General features: G+C 41.1%; 1 protein-coding gene across 6 annotated transcripts in view; it reads right to left on the reverse strand.

Annotated features, from left to right (window-relative positions):
• TANC1 (tetratricopeptide repeat, ankyrin repeat and coiled-coil containing 1) overlaps nucleotides 1-22,770 on the reverse strand; it is a 252,456-nt gene that overhangs the window by 164,572 nt on the left and 65,114 nt on the right. For all 6 annotated transcript variants that reach the window (XM_027560022.1, XM_027560005.1, XM_027560042.1 and 3 more), the window contains exon 3: nucleotides 4,703-4,782. In XM_027560022.1, coding sequence (XP_027415823.1) covers nucleotides 4,703-4,763 — 61 coding nt within the window. In that variant the 5' untranslated portion in view covers nucleotides 4,764-4,782. The remainder of the gene's footprint in view (nucleotides 1-4,702; nucleotides 4,783-22,770) is intronic.

Consider the following 22,770-nt stretch of genomic DNA (forward strand, 5'->3'; position numbering starts at 1 on the left):
ACATGCCTTGGAGAAACTAAGTCCATGCTCCACAACTATTGAGCTGGAGCTCTAGATCCCAGGAGCCACAACTCCTGAGTCCACATGCCACAACAGCTGAAGCCCATGTGGCCTAGAGCCTGGGCTCTGCAACAAGAAGCCACCGTGATGAGAAGCCCACACACCACAGCCAGAGAGTAGTCCCTGCTCACTGATACTAGAGAAAAGCTTGCACAGCAGTGAAGGCCCAGCACAGCTCAAAATAGATGGATAAATCACTTTTTAAACATCAGGTTTCCTAACTCGGAGACCAGTAGAAAAATAGTCCAGAACACTAGCCATGCCATGTACTCACTCTGTGGAAGCAGAAGCTATTATGTTGTAGTGAGCTGCACTAGATATCCGTGTTAGTTAGCTTTTGAAGTGGAGGAGGCCTGCAAATGTCTATGACCAAGAATCCTCCCCAATGTACGTCTTGGTGGAAGGAAGTCCACCTTGCCCTAGAGAAGCTAAGAAGTCCAAATATACACTTGTTTAATCTCCCTTAAAGCTAGAACACAGGCATAGGAACCAGGTTCAGCCTCTGTCTTTTTTTAGTGACAATCTTTTTCTTGTTCACTGAAAAATACAGGTCTGGAGAGAGTCTATTATTACATTGTTTTCATACTGTATTTTTTTAACTTTTTATTTTGTATTGGGAAATAGCCGATTAACAACGTTGTGATAGCTTCAGGTGAACAGCAAAGGGACTCAGCTATGCGTTTATTAATATATATATCCATTCTCCCTATCTGCCCCACACTTGCAATTTCTCCTTGACTATTCTCAAGCATTCTCGCTTCTAGATGAGTTTTCAAATCAACATGTCACAACCAAAATAATGCTGGGTACATGTTATTATATACTTGGCCAAATCCACAGAATGCCCAACACCAAGAGTGACCCCGAATGTAAACTATGGACTTTGGGTAATGATGATGTATCAATGGAGGTTCATCGATTGTAACAAGTGTACCTCCCTAATGGGAGAACACTGACAATGGGGAGCTAAGAATGAGTGTAGGCATGGGTATACAGAAAATCTCTGCGCCTTCCTCTCAATTTTGCTGTGAACCGAAAACTGGCTCTAAAAAAACGTACGTCTTTAAAAAGAAAATAGATGGGATTTCACTAGGGATTAAATCATAGGTATAATTTTGTAAGAGCAAGTCAGTTTAAAACAATAAATCTGAGGACTTCCCTGGTGGTCCAGTGGTTAAGACTCCACTCTTCCAATGCAGGGGGCATGGGTTCAATCCCTGGTCAGGGAACTAAGATCCCACATGCCATGCAGTGCAGCCAAATAATAGCAGTAGTAGCAATATCAGTAATAGTAAGAAATCTACCCATTAGGGAATACAGTATTTCTTGCCATTTATTCAGATCTTCTTTTAAGTCCCCCAACAAAGCTTTAGTATTTTCTTCAATATAAAACCTGTACATTTCCTCTTAGGTTGATATTTAAAGTTCCTGTTTCTATTATAAAATGGGCCTCTTTTCCTATTCATTGTCAGTTCTGCTGTACAGAAAAGATATTAATTTCCTATCCTGGTCTTGAAAGAAAAAGTGAAAGTGTAGTCACTCAGTCTCTTGTGATCTCCCGACTCCTGTGATCCCATGGACTGTAGCCCACTAGGCTCCTCTGTCCATGGAATTTTCCAGGCAAGAACACTGGAGTGGGTTACCATTTCCTTCTCCCGGGGATCTTCCCGACCCAGGGATTGAACCTGGGCCTCCTCTGTTGTGGGCAGACTCTTTATCATCTGAGCCACTACGGAATTCTGCTCTTATAATCTCTCTAAACTATTAGGTCCAGGTTTGATACCAATACTCTTAAATATTAAGAGTTCAGTAATTATTCTTAAATTAAGAAACATTAATGATAGTGACATGATAGATTTCTGATAGCAAAGGTCACTTAGACGTGAGGCAACAGGCTGCAGACCTATCTCTAGAGAGCTTCAAAATAAAGATAACACCTCATTTGCTTGTTTTAGATCAAGGTTCTAACATAAGAGCAGGGAAAGAAAAAATAGATGTCCTCATCTGGCCCTCTCCACCTTACGGTTTAATATTGATTTTTGCTCCCATGGGCCTGACTCAAGGTCAAGAGAAACTCAGTGTTCCTTTGCACTGGTGGCCTAGTGGGGACAAGGTAAATGTTCCTTCCCAAAAAGCATTTTAAAGTTTTTAATACTGCATTCTCCAAGTAATTCTATAGCCTCCAGAAAACACTTTTTGCTCAGCTATAAGCATTTCCTAGGTTTAAAAGAAAAACAATTGAAAAAGAATTTTACTATTTTTAGAGTTGACTCAATGACTTTCAATAACTTCATATCTCACCACATGTAATACTTGAAATAGCCTTATATACATATAACTTAAATTTCAACACCTGCCAAAATTTTACCAATAGTTTAAGGACTTTTCAATACCTCTGAAAATATATTTGTTTTCTTTTGAAGAATACTAAATTTAACTGAGAGATTTTCCAAATTTTCAAAACAGGTTCAACATAAAAGTGTAGTTCAAGATTGTCTGTAAAAAAAAAAAAAAAACTACAAAGGATATGAAAAGCTGAACTCAGTATTTTAGACAAATATTTTCTAAATTTCTGTGACTGTGAGTTCAAGCATGTAAAAATGAATTTTATTTTGTGTGTGCAACAAATACTGGTTTAACTGAAAACAGCAGAGCAAAAATTTTCCATATTGCAACAGATATTATTTCCCAAATTTCAGAGCAGTCTCAGTAGATTAGCCAGCTTTAATTTACAGGGAAACTTAGCTGTGATTTACTTCTATAATGAGAGTTGGCACAGAGTTCAACATAGGAATGGTCAAATTCCAAGTATTTTCCCTAATCATCTTGTGACATAACCATCAAGATTTAAAATTCCATTTGCTTTGTTCCCCAGTGGAATACAACCAGGTTCTAGTTAGGAAGAAAAAGGCATACACCATACAGATGTTTTATGAGAAAAGTTCCCATTGCTTTTTCAAGTTGGTTTGCATTAGTGAAAAACCAAAATGTGGGAATTATTATGAAGAAATGATTCAGAAAACACAGTAGTTGTTCTTTAAAGACCAAAGGGGAAAATAAACCCCAAATCATACGCTCTACAATTAGAAAAGTTTCAGACACAAACAATGTTCACTGTCTGGCCCATCTGAAAGGCAGGGTGCTGAAAATCATTAATATACTGTAATTTCACATGAGCCCGGCATGGGTCACAGAGGATGGTACGGCCTGTTGTGAAAGACTCCATTACTTCACAGGGAGTTTTGGCTTGGAGACCCTGGCTCTGAGAAAAATAACCCACTGGTTGGCAGCTCTAGCCTAACAGACAGCTTTAGGATCTAACTTTATCCTGGAAATTACAAAGGCATCTAAAGAAGCAAATAACACAGCTCCTAGGATGAGTGTCAGCTGAGCTGGAACTGGTTAAAAATTTTTTGTTTTAGACAGCTTTTGGAAAACTCGAGAGGAGGTGGTTTTGGTCTTGACCCAGCAGAGGATGAAGAACCACCCGCCCGCCCCATAGAAATTATGTGAACTGAAAATTCTCCATAGTAACAATCCTAATTAATTATTCAAAGCTGGAAGTTGATTTTCTAAAGTTAAGAGCTAACTATGGTCTCCTGTTTCCATTATCAAAGACTGGTCTCTTCTTTGCATCTGCTTAGCCAGGCATTAATGAGAAGCTTTTAATAGAATTTTTCAGCAACTTCACAACAAAGTCTCTACTTGGTTAAAGGGAAATTAATAACAGAAAATCCATCTAGGTTCCATATAAACAAAATTTTATAAGTTCACTTATTCTTTTACAGAAACAACATAACAATATTACCAGAAGGCATTACAAGATCTTTCGAATTAGAGTTAACTATAATTCAACTTATTTATATCTTAATAGAAATTAAAACTAAACTGTTATTCAATATACAGTAACTCAGAAAACCAGCCATTCTCCAACTCTGGATTAACATGAGTTTACAGAGTGAAATGGCACATTTCAGGGCAATCTATCCATGCTAACAGATTTTTATTGTGCAACACAGGCAGATAACATAGATTTTCTGGTGAGTGGTCACCAAAATAAACTTATAGGACTTTACCACACAGAATGCAGTGTAGAATCATACAATAACCGCATACGCACCAGAACTCTAGTACAAACGGGAGAGAAATCCAAGCCAAATTAAGTAGCTCTCATCATAATGAAAACTAGCAGCCTGGCAATCAGCGGGGCTACACCTGTTAGGGGGAAAATCTGATACTCAAAAGATGAGGACCACTCAGCCAGCAGTTGGTCAAACATAAAATGCAAGCGTGTGTGGGAAAAGAGAAAGGGCTTTCTAGAAACCAAATTCCTAGGCACACCTGCTCTCCCTAAATGTCTATAACTCTGCCTCTGGATCTGAATGAAATGATAAAATTATGACCCTTACAAGTCTTTAGGGAAAGGATTTGGTTCAGAACCCAAACTCAATTTTCAAAGTCCCCTCCCAGAAGAAAGCACAGAAATACATTCAGGTTCTCATGGCCTCCTGGACGCTGTTTGTTCTAACCCGTATGAGTTCTCTGATCCATTCCCAAGACAATAGCAGCCTGGATTAAGCAGGGCCTTTCGGACTCAAGAACGACCATGCTTGCTCAGTTCAACTCCATCTTGGACACATACCTGTTTCCTTCTTGCTTCCCTTTCCTCCCTCTCGGCTCTTCTTCAGCACAGCCTTTAACATTTTCAACACTCCTTTGCTTCTAAAGAGAAGAGGAGGGGAAGGAAGATGAATTAAAGATTATAAACTGGAACTGAACTTGCATACTGACACAAAAGGCAACTTGTCTTCAAACAAACAGATCACTTAGGATAAAGGTAACTTGAGTTTTACATTAATTTTCTGTGAATAAACTAACATGGGGAACTAAAAGCTAAAGACAGAGTGTTTTATAACACAATGAAGTGATCAGAAGGTCACTGTCTTTTTATAAAAGTAGGAAAAAAAAAAACACAATGGTGCATTCTCAGCATTCCACATCTAATTAAGGTTATGAGGCTAAATCTGGACACATTACTGTAAGACGTCTGGCATAGGAATGTGGGTCTCCCCCGGTTCATGAAAAGAAAACATTAAGACAGAATCAAAAAGATAACAGTTAAGAAGGAAGCTACATGGTTAACGGCATGTTTTACAGGTGCTACTGATTATACAACCATAAGGAAAACATTTTGGAAGGCTAATCAGAATAAAACATAACTGAAAAACATTTGGAAAATAAATACAGTGGGAACACTTTTCAACCCTGATGTCAGGGGATCTGATCAAATAGCACACACTGCAATGGGTTTTTACCACATATAGTCAGGGCTTTGGAGGTGGGGGTGGTGAGGTAAGGAGAACAGGCCTGTGGCTGAATCCCTTCAATAATGAGCTGTATTTTTTAAGCAGGGTTATATTGAGCACATAAAAACAACACAATGGTCCAGGCCTAAGATGAAACATAAAACCACCCCTCAAGCAAGAGACAGACAAAAGGACCATTATTTTGTCAGTTAGGCTTCTTTAGCTCTCTTCCCTCCACTAACTCAGATGAGATGGCCAGACAACCCCAAACAGTAACAAATCTGAATGGGTTGTGTTACCATCACACCTTTGTTAACACGCTAAGGAGAGACAGGTAGAAGGCGGCGAGTAGCTTGCTGCTAAAGAGAAAGCACAGAGGGGACAGACAACTCTTCTGCAGAAAAACTTGCCTCGTGAGCACCAATGCTTCCAAAGGCCTCGGTATAACACCCAACACAAGCACACACCACCCCAGAGTTGATTCAAGGTTTTCCACTGAGAGGGAGGAAGAGTCCCAAAGTGCGGCCATGTACAACATAAGCGCACAGGGTGACCTTTCTTATCATTGGGTCTGGGCCTGTATTTATCTTTCCAAGCCTTTTGTTTTCTTGATGAAGAAACAGAGACCCTGGGAGGCCAACTCGCCCAGAGGTCACACAGCTAATTAACAGTAAGGCCAGAATCTAAACAGCAGACTCCCAGCAAGGGTCCCCCTCCTTCCAAGGCGCTGGCCTCTCTGCTCCATGCAATGAAAGCTTTGGACAACAGCAATCAAACTAGCAAAAAAAATTAACAACTAACCAACCAACCTGAAAGATACTAGAAGAAAATATCTTAAGCAGAATTTGGAGAAAGCCACAGTGAAACTTACTGAGGGTTAAATCATCTTACAGAAAAAAAGTATTTACACACAAAAGGGGCATGGCTTAGAGCCTAATTCTTTTTTAAAAAGCTACTTGAATGGACCCTTGTGAAAAGACATGGGTTTCATGATGTGCAAGCTCTGAATTTGGAAGTGGGCCACAGTGTGCTTCCATAGGGGAACCGTGGAAGCACAGATTTCTCTTGACAGTCATGCTTGAAGGAAACAATGCAAAATGTTGTGGCATTTAAAAAAAAGGGGGGGTAGGCAAAATTAGATAATAAATACATACCTGGTAAGCACAGACATTTTCTTTTTCAAATTAAAAAACCAATCAACCAAACTTCAAGGTTTGTCATTTAGCAAAGACTACATACTAAAGAAATAAGACAAAGACAATTATCGATGGAGCCTTGCCAGCAGAGCTTGGCCAAGGCCCTCATGGAACTTTTCCCTGTGTTTTCCTGGATCACTGAACAGCTCAGGCCCCATCGTGGTGGTGAAGCTACCCCTGATTAACCACCCAGGTCTCCACCAATCGACAACAGATCTACACACCTTTTGGAATACATGTCCCACAGGCTAAGGACTGGCAGACGTGGAGGTGGGCATCTCATCTCAGGTACCTTAGATACCTATTTCAAGGAGCTCAGCTGTTTTCAGCAAAGTCACATTTTCTGTATCAGTGGTCTCCAATGAAGAGGCTATCAAATATCTGCTATAAGTTTTTCTCCCATTTCTTGCTTCCCCCACTAAATAGTAACTCAATGGAAAGAACCTACATTTATATTTTAAATGATATTCAAACTGCAACATGGAGAAATTTTGATTATGTGTGTGTGCATGCTCAGTCACTCGGCTGTGTCCAACTCTGCGACCCCATGGACTGTAGCCCTCCAGACTCCTCTGTCCATGAAAATTTCCAAGCAAGAATACTGGAATGGATTGCCATTTCCTACTCCAGGAGATCTTCCTAACCCAGGGATTGAAACCATGTCTCTTGCATTGGCAAGCAGATTCTTGACCACTGTGTCATCTGGGAGGCCCCCCCTTAAATGATTGTATCTGAGTAAAAAATTAAGGACCCCTCCCAGCCCCCATACACACATAAGCTGGAAAGGAAAAAAGAAAGACTGCTCCCTGTGGGCTAAATTCTGAAATTAACACAGATCAGAGTAGAGCTATGCAAAGTCCCACTTAGTCATGGCCCAAAAGATGTAACTGGAACTTGATATACATCAACAGACCATTTAAACACTGAGCCCATCTGAAGCAAGGTGGTCAGAAACAGCAAGAGCAGTAATAAGCTGGTGGGGTCCACATTAGCAGTATCATCCAGAGAAAATTCTCTGCACACCTGATAGAATCTATGAATTCATAAGTGCATACCCCCCACATCCAGAAACAGACCCTCTAGGCTATGGTACCCAGTGCTATTTTACACTGGCATCATAACTACTTTCCCTTCTTCTGATTCTGTTCTCACTGAGCAGGGCCTCATAACCTGACTTTTTAACCTAACAACGGAGGAGGAGAGTGTGCTGGCTCTGGTCAACCCAACACAATTGCCTAGCTTGTTGGCAGATATGACTCTGGGAATAAATTAATAAACTGGTGTTCTGGCTTGAAACAAAAGCTCTCATGAGAAAGAGTTCTGCCAAAGGGAGTCACTTTGCCAAGTACCATCTATTTAAGACATAAAGAATATTAAGTTTCTGATTCCAATTAGAGGACTAAAAAAAAAAAAAAAGTGGTAAATTCTCGAATGCAAATGCCACCGTGAAGCAGTCTTCTGAGAGCAGCTGCAGGACTCCTCCTGAATGACGCCTTCTGCATCACCTCCCTTCCTGTAGCAGCTTCAACTACTGTCACTGTTCATCTAAAAAGGGTGAGCACTGCCTGCTACACAAGTGAATCAGACAGAAACTATGCAAACCAGCCTTCCAGGCACAGTAATTCAGACCCAAATGATTAAATAATGAGCCCGACACCCAGAAAAGAAATTGCCAGAAAACAAAGAGACGCCAGAAGTTATCAGTTCAGTTCAGTTGTTCAGTCGCATCCGACTCTTTGCGACCCCATGAATCGCAGCATGCCAAGCCTCCCTGTCCATCATCAACTCCCGAAGTTCACTGAGACTCATGTCCATCGAGTCAGTGATGCCATCCAGCCATCTCATCCTCTGCCGTCCCCTTCTCCTCCTGCCACCAATCCCTCCCAGCATCAGAGTCTTTTCCAATGAGTCAACTCTTCGCATGAGGTGGCCAAAGTATTGGAGTTTCAGCTTTAGCATTAGTCCTTCCAATGAAGACCCAGCACTGATCTCCTTTAGGATGGACTGGTTGGATCTCCTTGCGGTCCAAGGGACCCTCAAGAGTCTTCTCCAACACCACAGTTCAAAACCATCAATTCCTTGGCACTCAGCTTTCTTCACAGTCCAACTCTTACATCCATACGTGACCACTAGAAAAACCATAGCCTTGACTAGACGGACCTTTGATGGCAAAGTAATGTCTCTGCTTTTGAATATGCTAAGTTGGTCATAACTTTCCTTCCAAGAAGTAGGCGTCTTTTAATTTCATGGCTGCAATCGCCATCTGCAATGATTTTGGATCTCCAAAAAATAAAGTTTGACACTGTTTCCACTGTTTCCCATCTATTTGCTATGAAGTGATGGGACCAGATGCCATGATCTTAGTTTTCCGAATGTTGAGTTTTAAGCCAACTTTTTCACTCTCCTCTTTCACTTTCATCCAGAGGCTTTTTAGTTCCTCTTCACTTTCTGCCATAAGGGTGGTGTTATCTGCATATCTGAGGTTATTGATATTTCTCCCGGCAATCTTGATTCCAGCTTGTGCTTCTTCCAGCCCAGAGTTTCTCATGATGTACTCTGCATATAAGTTAAATAAGCAGGGTGACAATATACAGCCTTGACGTACTCCTTTTCCTATTTGGAACCAGTCTGTTGTTCCATGTCCAGTTCTGTTTCTACCTGACCTGCATATAGGTTTCTCAAAAGGCAGGTCAGGTGGTCTGGTATTCCCATCTCTTTCAGAATTTCCACAGTTTATTGTGATCCACATAGTCAAAGGCTTTGGCATAGTCAATAAAGCAGAAGTAGATGTTTTTCTGGAACTCTCTTGCTTTTTCCATGATCTAGCAGATGTTGGCAATTTGATCGCTAGCTCCTCTGCCTTTTCTAAAACCAGCTTGAACATCTGGAAGTTCACGGTTCACATACTGTTGAAGCCTAGCTTGGAGAATTTTGAGCATTACCTTACTAGCGTGTGAGATGAGTACAACTGTGCGGTAGTCTGGGCATTCTTTGGCATTGCCTTTCTTTGGGATTGGAATGAAAACTGACCTTTTCCAGTCCTGTGGCCACTGCTGAGTTTTCCAAATTTGCTGCCATATTGAGTGCAGCACTTTCACAGCATCATCTTTCAGGATTTGAAACAGCTCAACTGGAATTCCATCACCTCCACTAGCTTTGTTCGTAGTGATGCTTCCTAAGGCCCACTTGACTTCACATTCCAGGATGTCTGGCTCTAGGTGAGTGATCACACCATCGTGATTATCTGCGTCATGAACTAAAATGGACTGGAATGGGTGAATTTAACTCAGATGACCATTACATCTACTACTGCGGGCAGGAATCCCTTAGAAGAAATGGAGTAGCCATCACGGTCAACAAGAGTCCGAAATACAGTACTTGGATGCAATCTCAAAGACAGAATGATCTCTATTCGTTTCCAAGGCAAATCATTCAATATCATGGTAATCCAAGTCTATACCCCAACCAGTAACACTGAAGAAGCTGAAGTTGAATGGTTCTATGAAGACCTACAAGACCTTTTAGAACTAACACCCAAAAAAAGATGTTCTTTTCATTATAGAGGACTGGAATGCAAAAGTAGGAAGTCAAGAAACACCTGGAGTAACAAGCAAATTTGGCCTTGGAATACAGAATGAAGCAGGGCAAAGGCTAATAGAGTTTTGTCAAGAGAACACACTGGTCATAGCAAACACCCTCTTCCAACAACACAAGAGAAGACTCTACACATGGACATCACCAGATGGTCAACACCAAAATCAGATTGATTATATTCTTTGCAGCCAAAGATGGAGAAGCTCTATACAGTCAGCAAAAACAAGACCGGGAGCTGACTGTGGCTCAGATCATGAACTCCTTATTGCCAAATTTAGACTTAAATTGAAGAAAGTAGGGAAAACCACTAGACCATTCAGGTATGACCTAAATCAAATCCCTTATGATTACACAGTGGAAATGAGAAATAGATTTAAGAGACTAGATCTGATAGAGTGCCTGATGAACTATAGACAGAGGTTCGTGACACTGCATAGGAGACAGGGATCAAGACCATCCCCATGGAAAAGAAATGCAAAAAAGCAAAATGGCTATCTGAGGAGGCCTTACAAATAGCTGTGAAAAGAAGAGAAGCGAAAAGCAAAGGAGAAAAGGAAAGATATAAGCATCTGAATGCAGAGTTCCAAAGAATAGCAAGAAGAGATAAGAAAGCCTTCCTCAGTGATCAATGCAAAGAAATAGAGGAAAACAACAGAATGGGAAAGACTAGAGATCTCTTCAAGAACATTAGAGATACCATGGGAACATTTCATGCAAAGATGGGCTCCATAAAGGACAGAAATGGTATGGACCTAAGAGAAGCAGAAGATATTAAGAAGAGGTGGCAAGAATACACAGAAGAACTATACAAAAAAGAAGTTATCAAGTTCCTGCTAAATTAAAAGATCATACATGTAAGGATGTACTTAAAAACAAGCATGATAGGATAAAATAAGAAATACTGTCCTTTTTCACTTTACCATATTACAGATCAAGAGTCACAGGTATAACAAAAATAAACACTGGCCAAATAGAATTCCTCAATGTCTGCCACATAAAAACCTTGGCTTCTACCACACAAGTAGTATAAACATATGGTTGGATATAAATATTTAAAAATAAATATTGGAAAAAGTGGAAAACTTTGGTCCTTATTTCTTTATATATTTTTTGAGGAAGAGAGAAAAGACCAGCCTCTAGGTCACAACAACTGAAATTATCTAATGAGAGAAAATTTCCTATAATGTTCATTTAAAAGAAAATAAAATGAGCATGTGACATTATCTTCAATGATCTGAAGTCACCCAGATTTTCTTGTTTTTCTACTATCCTTCAACATCAAAGTTTCCCAAATGCCACAAATTCTTCCTTTTAAAACTCAGGAAGTTAAATCAACTATTTAGTTTACTTTTACTTCTCAGATTTCTCCTTTAACACATAAACTCTTTGGAGATAGGCATAATGTCTCCATGTTATATGTTAAATAAGCATTCTGCATAGTGATTACAATGGTATATAAAATATAACAAAAGTTATCCTAGATTAAACACTGAGATGATTTCAAAACAAGACAAAAACCTATTTCAGTCTGCAATCCCAATAGCAGTATCATAAACATGACCACTTTGTGTGAAATCACAAAGTAATACCAGCCTTCAAACCTTCCTCTTCTGGAGTGCCTTACTGCCTATTTACATTATTTCAAGTGGAATCCATGAGGCAGGGACTGTTTATTCTTGAACAGATACAAACAGAAGCCGGAACACAGTCTTCGCACCCACTCTGTTCTCAGTATTTGTTGACAGATTTAACTAGGCTGCAATGAACACAGATGAGCTATTTCCTCCAAATCAAGCAATCAAACAACATTTATAGCAGTTTATAAATTACAAAGAACATTCCTATATATTTTCATTTGCAAAGAATGCAAAAAAACTCAGTTAAATCCATGAGATACTTGGGAGGAAAATGCTGCATTTTACAATACCCTGTCATGTCCACACCTGAGTCAGCCTTAAAAATCTCAAGATAATAAAACCTTATCCAGTTATCCTACACACCTAAACATATGCTCTTTGCTCACTCTATGGAAAGGAACTCCTTGCATCAAACCATCTACCTGACCTCACAGCAAAGCAGTCTCAGAAGGTGACTCCATTCTTCAGTCATTGAAACATGTATATTATCATATGTGAAATAGATCGCCAATCCAGGTTCGATGCATGAGACAGGGTGCTCAGGGCTGGTGCACTGGGATGACCCAGAGGGATGGGATGGGGAGGGAGGTGGGAGAGGAGTTCAGGATGGGGAACACATGTACACCCGTGGCAGATTCATGTCAATGTATGGCAAAACCAATACAATATTGTAATTAGCCTCCAATAAATAAAATAAAATAAAATTTTAAAAAAGGGGATGTAATGTATAGCATGGTGATAATAATCAATAACATTGTATTATAAGTTGGAAAGTTGCTAAGTAAATATTGAAAGTTCTCATCAAAAGAAAGGTGACGGCAACTGTGTATGGTGAAAAATGGTAACTAAACTTCCTGTGATCATTTCACAATGTATAAATTTGTCAAATCATTGTATCTTACATCAAAACAAATATAGTATTGTATGTCAATTATACTTCAAAAAATAAATAAATAAATAAAAATAACCTACTTAATTTGTAAAAAGAAATAAAGCAAGCCAGAGTAGCAATATTTACGAGTGAAAAACACTGGACAGTAAGACACGCATACTCATTACGAAAAAAATTTTTTTTTTTATTTCAGAGAAGAGAGACATCAAAAATATCCTCAATTTTAGGGACTCAAAAGATTTTCAACCTAATAAGATTTAAGACTCACCTAACACAATAGTCATGACATTTGCAGGACTGCCTTTAGAACTTTCCTTTGCACTGGCAACTTTTACTATTTATCAAAAGAAAGGAAATGGGTGACAGTGGTGATGGGTGATGGTGTCTAAAGCAGCCTATAGGATAAATAATACGGAAGGGAGCAAGCTAGAGAAAACAAAGTCGAATAGAGACCACAAAAGGAAACAGAGAGCTCTGCTAGAGGGGGCGCTGGCTGCTGCTGAAACTCATGGAAAACTGTACTGTTAATAGAAGCTTCCTGAAAGCAAGAGCCATATCTTGAGGACATTCTTTTAGAGTTCCCAGGAGGCTGGGGAGAAAAACCAACCCTTGATGAATACTTGAAATTCCAGGCGGTCTCTCTCACATTTTCCCCCATCCTGGCTAGTAGAGAAAACCTAGGAGTCAGGAGACCCGACCCTGACACTGTGACAGGAAACAGGCCACTAGACGTCTCTAGGATGCAGATGCTTCGTCCAGGAAAGTTGCAAGAGAAGGGGTTATTGATCAAGAAATCAGAAAGCAATTGTGATGATAAGTTAAAATAGTGGCTTTTCATATGGCTTAACATGCAGAGCTGGGGAAAAGGAGATAAAGCACAGGCGAATGATGCCCTAGGACACAACAGACCTAACCATTTGGTCCTCCTTATTTGAAGTCATTCTACAAACTCTACCTTTAATTCTGCTGTTCTTTAAAATCAGGTTTGTCTTAGGCAAAAAGATGCCCAGTTTGAGTTATTAAAAGGAAAGTAAATTTACAGTCACAAGTAATGTGAATTTAAAAGAGTTCTGGGGGCGGGGGGGACAAACAGAGTTCTGGGCATGAAATTTGAACTCAGATGCTTAAGTTCTGATGCCCCAAATTCAGTGCAAATTCCCTATTAGATCGAAGTCATTTTCAACCCCTATTTAAAATATTCTGTAGAAAGATACACAAGTTGTTTTGAGAAACATGTCTTTAAAAATCTGAGTCTCCTAAGCTAGTATTTCATGTTGCTAAAAAATTACTACATATAAGTTTGTTTAAAGAAGTTTTCATTTTGATAATACTTGGCAGAAGAGAAATTTTACTTTTGGAAGAAAATATGAAGAAGTTACCTGCTTCTGGCTACAAGATCCATTTTCCTATATTGTGAAGAGATTTGTTTCATTCAACTTGGAATACCATCCCCTTCATAAAACCTTCCCAGGCCATGATAGTCAGAAGGTACCTTTAATTCCACACCTCACTTTGTACTATCAATAAAAATCACAGTGAAAAACGTTGAACTCTACAAATCTCCCATGGCACCTAAAAATGTCCCTTACATGTAACAAACACCTAGTAAGTCTCCTTAAATGAAAGAATAGCGGGGTTGTTATGGAGGGGAAATGAAAATCAATTGCAATTCTCTCCCACAACAGATTTGGGCTAATAATGTAAGAATTCTTCTGTTACCAAGTACTAATTTCCAAGTTTATGGACAAAGTTATTTGACTTACACACGATGAACAGCACATTCCCATGGCAGGATCTGCTGTGTTATCAGGCTTTCAGAAGTACCAGCTGCAGGTAGGTTTTATTTTGGGATTTTAAATACACACACAGAAGGGATAAGTACAACAACAGAGAAGCCAAAACCTGAAATCAATACATTCTGCCTCAAACCAGGAAAGGCTCAGATAGGGAAATAACCAAGTCCAGCTGCTGCTGCTGCTGCTGCTAAGTCGCTTCAGTCGTGTCCGACTGTGCGACCCCATAGACAGCAGCCCACCAGGCTCTGCCATCCCCGGGATTCTCCAGGCAAGAACACTGGAGTGGGTTGCCATTTCCTTCTCCAATGCATGACAGTGAAAAGTGAAAGTGAAGTCACTCAGTCATGTCCAACTCTTCGTGATCCCATGGACTGCAGCCTACCAGGCCCCTCCATCCATGGGATTTTCCAGGCAAGAGTACTGAAGTGGGTTGCTATTGCCTTCTCTGAACCAAGTGCAGAGTTTCTGGCAATTATCATTATGCCTCCCAGGTCAATGGTTCTCATACAGGATGGAGCACCAGCCTTGCAGAAAGCCCCTGCTCATCTAGAAGCTTCACCCAGGTGCTCCCCAACCAGGCACCTGCCTCCCAACCTAACAGCATGCTACCTAACTAGAGAACAAAATAACTGTGACATTATTACCATCACCACCACCATCCAGATGGCCATAGATATTTATTAGAGAAAGAAAAGGCATTTCACAAGCTCACTTAAAAAATCTATTTCAAAAGCTTCCTCTTAGAAGCCTTCCTGCTCTTATTTTAATTGCTTGTCCACCTGCCTCCTCCACTAGGCTGTGGGCCTCTGAATGGTCAGACCCTGCCAAGCTTCACCAGCACAGTTTTCTCATTTCAATATCAATGGATATATCAGAGAGGAACACAATCTTAATCCATCTCTAATTCTCAAAGGGAAAAACTGTACCTCAAAACACATTGCCAGCCTATTTAAGTAAATGTAACCTCCTTGTTTAAAATGCAAGACCCTGAGCATCAGAGGAACTTGTCCTGACTCTCCTAAGACAAGGTTACAACCCGATTTTCCAATTACAGAATAAGCACTGGGCTAGGTGTTTCATTCTGCACACATTCCTGAGTCTCCACTCTGTGCCAATCAAAGAGGGGCACAAAGTATAATATGTTGGAGGAGGAAGACAACATCATCAACAAACATGGGCAGGAAGCCACAAGTCCAGGCCTCCCTTTTCTCTGTAAAGTGAAACTGAAGTCTGAGAGGAGCAGAGATGGTTCAGAGTAGCCCCTGTAGAGAAGAGGAAGGCAAGCACAAGATTAAAAGGGCAGCTCAACAGTTCTGATTGCCCAACCAAGAGCAAGACACAATGAAAGTGTGCAATTCCATCCTGCGATGCTCAGCCCCAAGGAAGAACCATCCAGAGGACAAGAGGTTTGATCGGCCATCGGGTGTTGGCAGCGCAGGTGCAACAGGAGTGGTTGGGGTGCTTGTACAAGAGTACCCAGAGTGGTGTGCCATGGAAGTGAGGCTGGACAGGAAGCACCTGGAGCCCTGAGAAGAAGCACAGCCAGAGAGAACAGGGATGGTGTTTCAGAGAGATCAAAGAGCAAATACAGAGGGGTAAGTGAATGAAGAAGCTAAACAGAGGCTGTCTGATCCTCTTAATTTTAAATTCTTGGATATGGAACAATTCCAGACACTGTTAAAGCCCACATGACTGCCAACAGCACGGTTCACTGAAGTGGAACGTCCTCAAGTGAGGATCGGAAGCAAAGAAGTCAAGGAACTTGAATCTTGGCCTGGGAAAGGGTCATTCAGATGCTCCCTGCAGTAAGGGAGGCAAGGTTAAGGATATCAGCCACCACTCTAACAGCCAGTATTTACCAAAGTCTTTACCATATATCGGGTTTCCCTGGTAGCTTAGCTGGTAAAGAAGCTGCCTGCAATGCAGGAGACCCTGCATTGGTTCGATTTCTGAGTTGGGAAGATCCCCTGGAGAAGGGAATGGCTACCCACTCCAGTATTCTGGCCTGGAGAATTCCATGGACAGAGGAGCCTGGCAGGCTACAGCCCATGGGGTTGCAAAGAGTCAGACACGACTGAGTGACTTCCACTTTCCTTTCTTTACTGTCTATCAGTTAAGTGGAAGAGTTTTATATTCTTCAGCAACCTCATTTTTAAAATCTTTAAAAAATCATTTATGGGACAGTCTCACTGATTCTTTTTTATAAATAAGAATACAAAGAAAGGCTTAAAGAAATGAACAACTTCCCCAAGGTTACACAATTCATAAAGGCGAAGCTGGGACTTGAACCCAGCTCTGACTTGAAAGCTCAGGCTCTGAATTGCTACCTCCCAAGTCCTCAATGAACCAGGGAGAGGGGAGCTAGGAAGGTGACCCGGAAAACAGAATACAAGTCTCAAAGACAAAGTGGCTTTTGCATGAGGGTGACAAAGTACAGCTGTTATGGATCCAGCTGAGGAGAGCTGGGGAAAAAGCCAATGCCAGGCCACAGTAGCCATGAGGCCAAAGCCCGTGCAGCACCACCTAGGCTGTGGCTATGAAGCTCAATCTCTGCATGTGGTCCCACCCTTTCTCACACAGCTCCACGGAGGGGGTAACCAGACCACAGGACACTGTCCTATGTAAGGTTCACAGCAACTGGAGACCCCAGTCCCAATCCTCATAAAGGCAATTAGCTCCTTAACAGCCGCCCTGATTACATCTTCTCTTTTCCCTTCTCCTTCCTGTGAAGTTTTCCACTTATATCATACAACAGAGTTATGAACCGCAACTCACATGGGCCACCTTCTTGATGTGTGACAATGACAGCTCCCTGAGTAAAGGTAGGAGGCCTCGCGTTATTAACTAGATGACCTTGGGCAAGTTATTTCGCCTTTCACTGGCTCATCCGTCTAACGGGAACACCGCTTCCCTTCCCGTTTGACAGGGTAATATCAAGTCTCTTCCACCTCTAGGTGCTATCATTGCAAAGGGGGAGCTTTATTTCTTGTTCACAGGGCCACTGTAATCACAGCAGCTGATAAACCATCACCACAGATGAAAAAGGAACTCCTCTAAGGAGTCTATGGCATGGGCTGATGATAAGTCTCGAGTATGAAAGGAGAAGCGATCCTGAAGACATGTCAGGAAGTCCATTTTTTCCCAAAAAGTGTTAACAGGCACTCAATCAATCAGTGCCAGCTGAATGAAGCCTGGTATTATAAATCTAAAGAAATTAAATTTTTTAAATTGCACTGCATCTGGCCTCAAAGCGAAAAAGGTCAGACAACTTCAAAGATGCCCTGTGAAAGGCAGCTATTCATTACACCAAGATTTCTTGCTTATGGCGCTGACAGACGGATCTTTCACTTAAAGCTTCAGAATATAAGATGTCAAAATCCCTCCTCCGCTTCTGTCAGAGCTTGCTATGATGCTCTGAACAAGGTTATAACCTCCCCAGGACTTAATTTCATTAGGTTAGGGATTCTCAATACCCGTGTAGTTTGCTTTTTTTTTTTTTTCAGACTCCCCCAGGTGATTCTGATGTACAGCCAGCAACACGCATTTAGGACTAATTATATTTCAGGCCCTGCTCTAAGCACTTTATATATATAGTCATTTAATCCTCACACCAGCCCTCTACAGGTGCTATCAGTATCTCCATTCTACTGGGGCACAGAGAAGCTGGAACTTGCCCAGAGTCATGAAGCTCATGAGGGCCCATCCAGGCAGTTGGGCTCCAGAGCCTGACTATGTAGTCCTATCCCATGCCTCCTTTTTGGATAAAAGTGAGCGAGTAGCTCCCAGGGGCCTGGTGAGGTGGTGACACACACACACCTGCCACCCCCACCCCATGCCTCAAATCTTTCTTGGAAAAGAATATCTATCTCTATCCCTTATCTTGAAAAAGACACCTACTGTCCACTCCCTCAAGTTCTGCTAGGCACCCAATCAGAGTTATTTCAAACTACCGTGTGGTTGATATGTATGATCTGGAAGCATCACACAAGATACATGCAAAAAAATGAGCACACTCAAGCTCACAGGTGGAAAATACTGGGAGATGGGCCATACTGTTGATGAAGAAGATACTTTGGGGCAGAGACCTCCGTGTCACATAGGCAATGCTTCCCCCATTCCAAACACTTACCCAGAAATAAGAAACTATCCTATTCAAGAGGAACTCAAAAAACATCTCCCCATTCTCACTAGAATGAACTGAATGAAGCTTGTTAAAAAGTGATCGGCTGGGGCAAGGAATGGCCTTGTGCCCAAGTTCTCCTCTGGACAGTTTTACACAGTCCAGTTAATGTAACATGGTCTTAACCTTGGATATCAAAGTTCTAAAATAAATTAGGCAATGCCGGTGACAATGCAGTAGCGAGCCAAATCAAATACACAGGTGTCACACTTGTGCATCATATGAGCATTCTCTCTTCCCACAGCTAAGGCAAGTATATCAACACACGGATCAAGGGGCTCTTATCTGAAATTTGTAAGGAAAACCATTCTGGGCCATAAACATTTGGTTGCAATTCAGTTCAGTCACTCAGTCGTGTCTGACTCTTTGTGACACCATGGACTGCAGCACGCCAGGCTTCCCTGTCCACCACCAACTCCTGGAGCCTACTCAAACTCATGTCCATCGAGTCGGTGATGCCATCCAACCATCTCATCCTCTGTCGTCCCCTTCTCCTCCTGCCTTCAATCTTTCCCCACACAGGGTTTTTTCCAATAAGTCGGTTCTTCACATCAGGTGGCCCAAGTATTGGAGTTTCAGCTTCAGCATCAGTCCTTCCAATGAATACTGATTGCAGTACACAGTCTCAAACTGCGACTGCCACAGGGCCCATGAGAAAGGTCATGTGGGAATGTGCGCTCAGCCGCTCCAGTCAGGCTCTTTATGACTCTATGGACTAGAGCCCATCAGGATCCTCTGTCCATGGGATTCTCCAGGCAAGAATACTGGAGTTGCCATGCCCTCCTCCAGGGATCCTCCCAACCCAGGGATTAAACCTGTATTTCTTGCATTGCAGCTGGATTCTTTACCGCTGAGCTACCAGGGAAGCCCCATGTGAGAATGGGCATTGGCTTTATTTTTTAATCCACTCCAACCGCCCCCAAATGGGGGAATACCAGAGTTCCAGATGATAAAATTCAAAGACAACTCATGCTAGGAAACAAAAGCCAAACATGTAGAGGAGACCATTTTTTCTTTTTTTTAATATTAACAAATCCAGGCTCAAAGGAAGAAAGGAAAGACACAAGGGTGCCATCCAAGTCAGGAGTATCTGACCTTTTAAATGCCATGGGCTGCCTCAGCAATCTAGAGCCTCTAATCAGAATGTTTCTGAGTGATTTTGACACAGAAAATGCAATTACAGAGAAAATCAATTATACTGAAGCAGACATCAAAATATTTAAAAAGCAAATCTGTGATAATAGTAATGTGTGCTTCTTAACGCATAAATAACATGACACAGCAGCAGGTCTAAGAGCTACTGTAGTTTCCTGAGTGGTGATAGGCATAATTGATAGCTTAAACTACCTCCCTCAAAATGATACAAAAGTCTATAATTTCTATGTGCCAAAGCCACAGGTGCTACTCTTATTCCATAGTTTATTCTCCCTTTCATGATTAAAGGAAAAACTACATTTTGGCTACAGTATAGCTAAATTTGCATTTTTCTCCACTCATCGAAGTTCAGAGACCCTCTGCAGTGCATCCAATGACCCTAAGAGTTTGGGACCCTTACCCAGAGAATCAGGATCAGACCCAACAGAACAATTACTCTGACTTGCCAAAAGCTCTGCAAATAGCCCAGGAGTTTCTAGAGAAACAGTAGCTCACTTTTATCCCACTCCTGGAACCACTGAAATACAGGAAATTAAATGGTAATTTACTGATTGGCACATATTAGCAGGATTGGGAACTCCACAAAGACATCACCCCTAACAATTATATGCCAAGTTCCATGGTTAATTTTCACAGTAGTCTGTAAAAGTTCTATTTAACAAGAAAGTCCATCACCACCAAATTACTAACAACAGCTAGCCTGGCATCACAAGAGAGATACCTATGGAAATTTAGTGTGAGACAACATACAAAAGCATGAAAGTCAGGGTGAATATTAGGGACAAGTGTGTTTTATATTGGTTTTATTTTCTTGAATTCTCTTCTTATCCTTTTAAAAAGTATTTAAGCTCTAATATGTATGGCCTTCCCATGAATTGGACCAGGCTTCCACGTGAGACTGGTACCCAAGGCGTGGCCTCTTCCGCCCCCACTGCTTCATACAACCAGGCCACTCACCAGATGCGTGCCTTCATGGGGGATGCCCTAAGAAGATAAATATCACTCAGAGTCCAAAATACACGGACTCACACTGGGCCACTGCCAGTTTCTCATGGATCCTGGGTAACTGAGACGGTTTTTGTTTTCATGGTTAGGACCTACAAACAACAGCTGCAAAAGTGTAATACTTTTTCTAGACTAATAAAATTACCTAAATCTGGCTCACTGTTTCAGCTGTGGCAGCAGCCAAACTTCCCAGAAAGATGCAAGCCCTGTATGGTTTCCAGAAGATCTGGGATGGGAGCTCTGAGCTAAACCAGAGGCATTCAAACCCAACCCAACAGCAAAAGATACATTACCTAAATTCTGAATTACAGGATAATTCCTATGCATGGAGATTACAAACATTACTTTTAGGAGTCAGATAAAACTTTAATCAAACCTATAAAGTTCAAGCACACTTGAAGTTATGTGACATGCCATATATGAACATCAGATTTTTTCTCTCTAAAACACAGTGAAAGGTTCAATTAAAGCCCTTAACTCTGCAGGGAAGCCTTTGATCAAAGATTCTGTCACCACCTCTCAACACATACAGACAGTATGAAACATATCTCAGACCTAAGGAACAAAATCAGTATTGTGAAGTGGCGTGGAAACCACACATACATATACACAGAGATCATGCTCCTTTCAAGTCAGGAGGACGGGGGCGGGCACAGGGAAATGAGTTGCAGAAACTACAGCTTCCAAACTGAAAAGGTTCCTTAGACACAGTACATGAACACAGCTATCAAATTATTTTCTAAATATAAGTGTGTGGTCCCAATGCCTTCTTTAAGGAAAAACAGCTTCATTAGAACCCAGTGGAAAACTGGAACACTTTTCTTGAATGACTCTGAATTAAAGACAGTGGATACAAAACTGTTTTAGATAAAACGAAGATGTTGCACAGATGTTACAAGTTGTCATGGTCTTACTAAAACATCTTTCTGCCACAGCAAAATATGAGTCTGCAACAGAGCTGGATATAAAATAATAAATATCTGTCCCTTGTCTTTATGTAATCCAACTTCCCAAGCTGACTCCCTTCTGCCTCCTCAGAAACCTAATAAAGCCCATATTTCAATGTACTGATAATTCACTGAAAACCACAAAGCCATTCATCTCCAACTCAGACTTAAGTTATGATTTTTTTTGCAATTATCTCTTCTTATCAATACTGTAAATCTGTAACAAACAAAAGGCCTTTACTCCACAAATCCAACAGACCACCATAAAAATAACAGCCAAGGTGGGAACACAAATGCACCCCATAGTAAGTATGGTTATGTCTTTCACTGTGAATAATCTGGTTTAGTCCTCACAATGAGGAGGTCGGAACTGCAATTGTGCTGACAGATAAAGAAATTAAGGGTCAGAGAAACTTCACAGCCTGCCCCTAGCCACACCTTCCCTCTTTTAAAAAAAAAAAAATTATTTTTAATTGGAGGATAATTGCTTTACAATATTGTGTTGGTTTCTGCCAAATATCAACTTGAATCGGCCACAGGTTTACGTACGTCCCCTCCCTCGTGAGCCTCCCTCCCACCTCAAGGCCCATCCCGCCCCTCTAGGTTGTCACAGAGACTGGGTTTGAGCTCCCTGTGTCATACAGCCAATTTCCACTTGTATCTATTTTACATATATTAATGTATATATTTCAATGCTACTCTCTCAATTCATCCCACACTTTCCTTCTCAACATAGCACTCCTTGGCAGAAAGAACACTAGACCCTCACTTTTGGTATCCTGAGCCTTGGACCCCAAGATTAAATGATGCATAAAACCAGCCTCTGTGGCACAGCATAGGGCCTAAAGATAGGACATATAAAACTAATTGTTTCTGTGGAATTTAGAAACCATTCAACTTTCACTAAAGCGGACCCTCCCCTTAGAGAAACTTGTTACCAAAAAGGAGAACTATGATGGAAAACAAAGAACATTTCCTTCTTGGAACAGGGCAAAAGGAGAG

This window comes from Bos indicus x Bos taurus, chromosome 2, assembly GCF_003369695.1.
Source record: "Bos indicus x Bos taurus breed Angus x Brahman F1 hybrid chromosome 2, Bos_hybrid_MaternalHap_v2.0, whole genome shotgun sequence".
NCBI classification, from domain to species: Eukaryota; Metazoa; Chordata; class Mammalia; order Artiodactyla; family Bovidae; genus Bos; species Bos indicus x Bos taurus.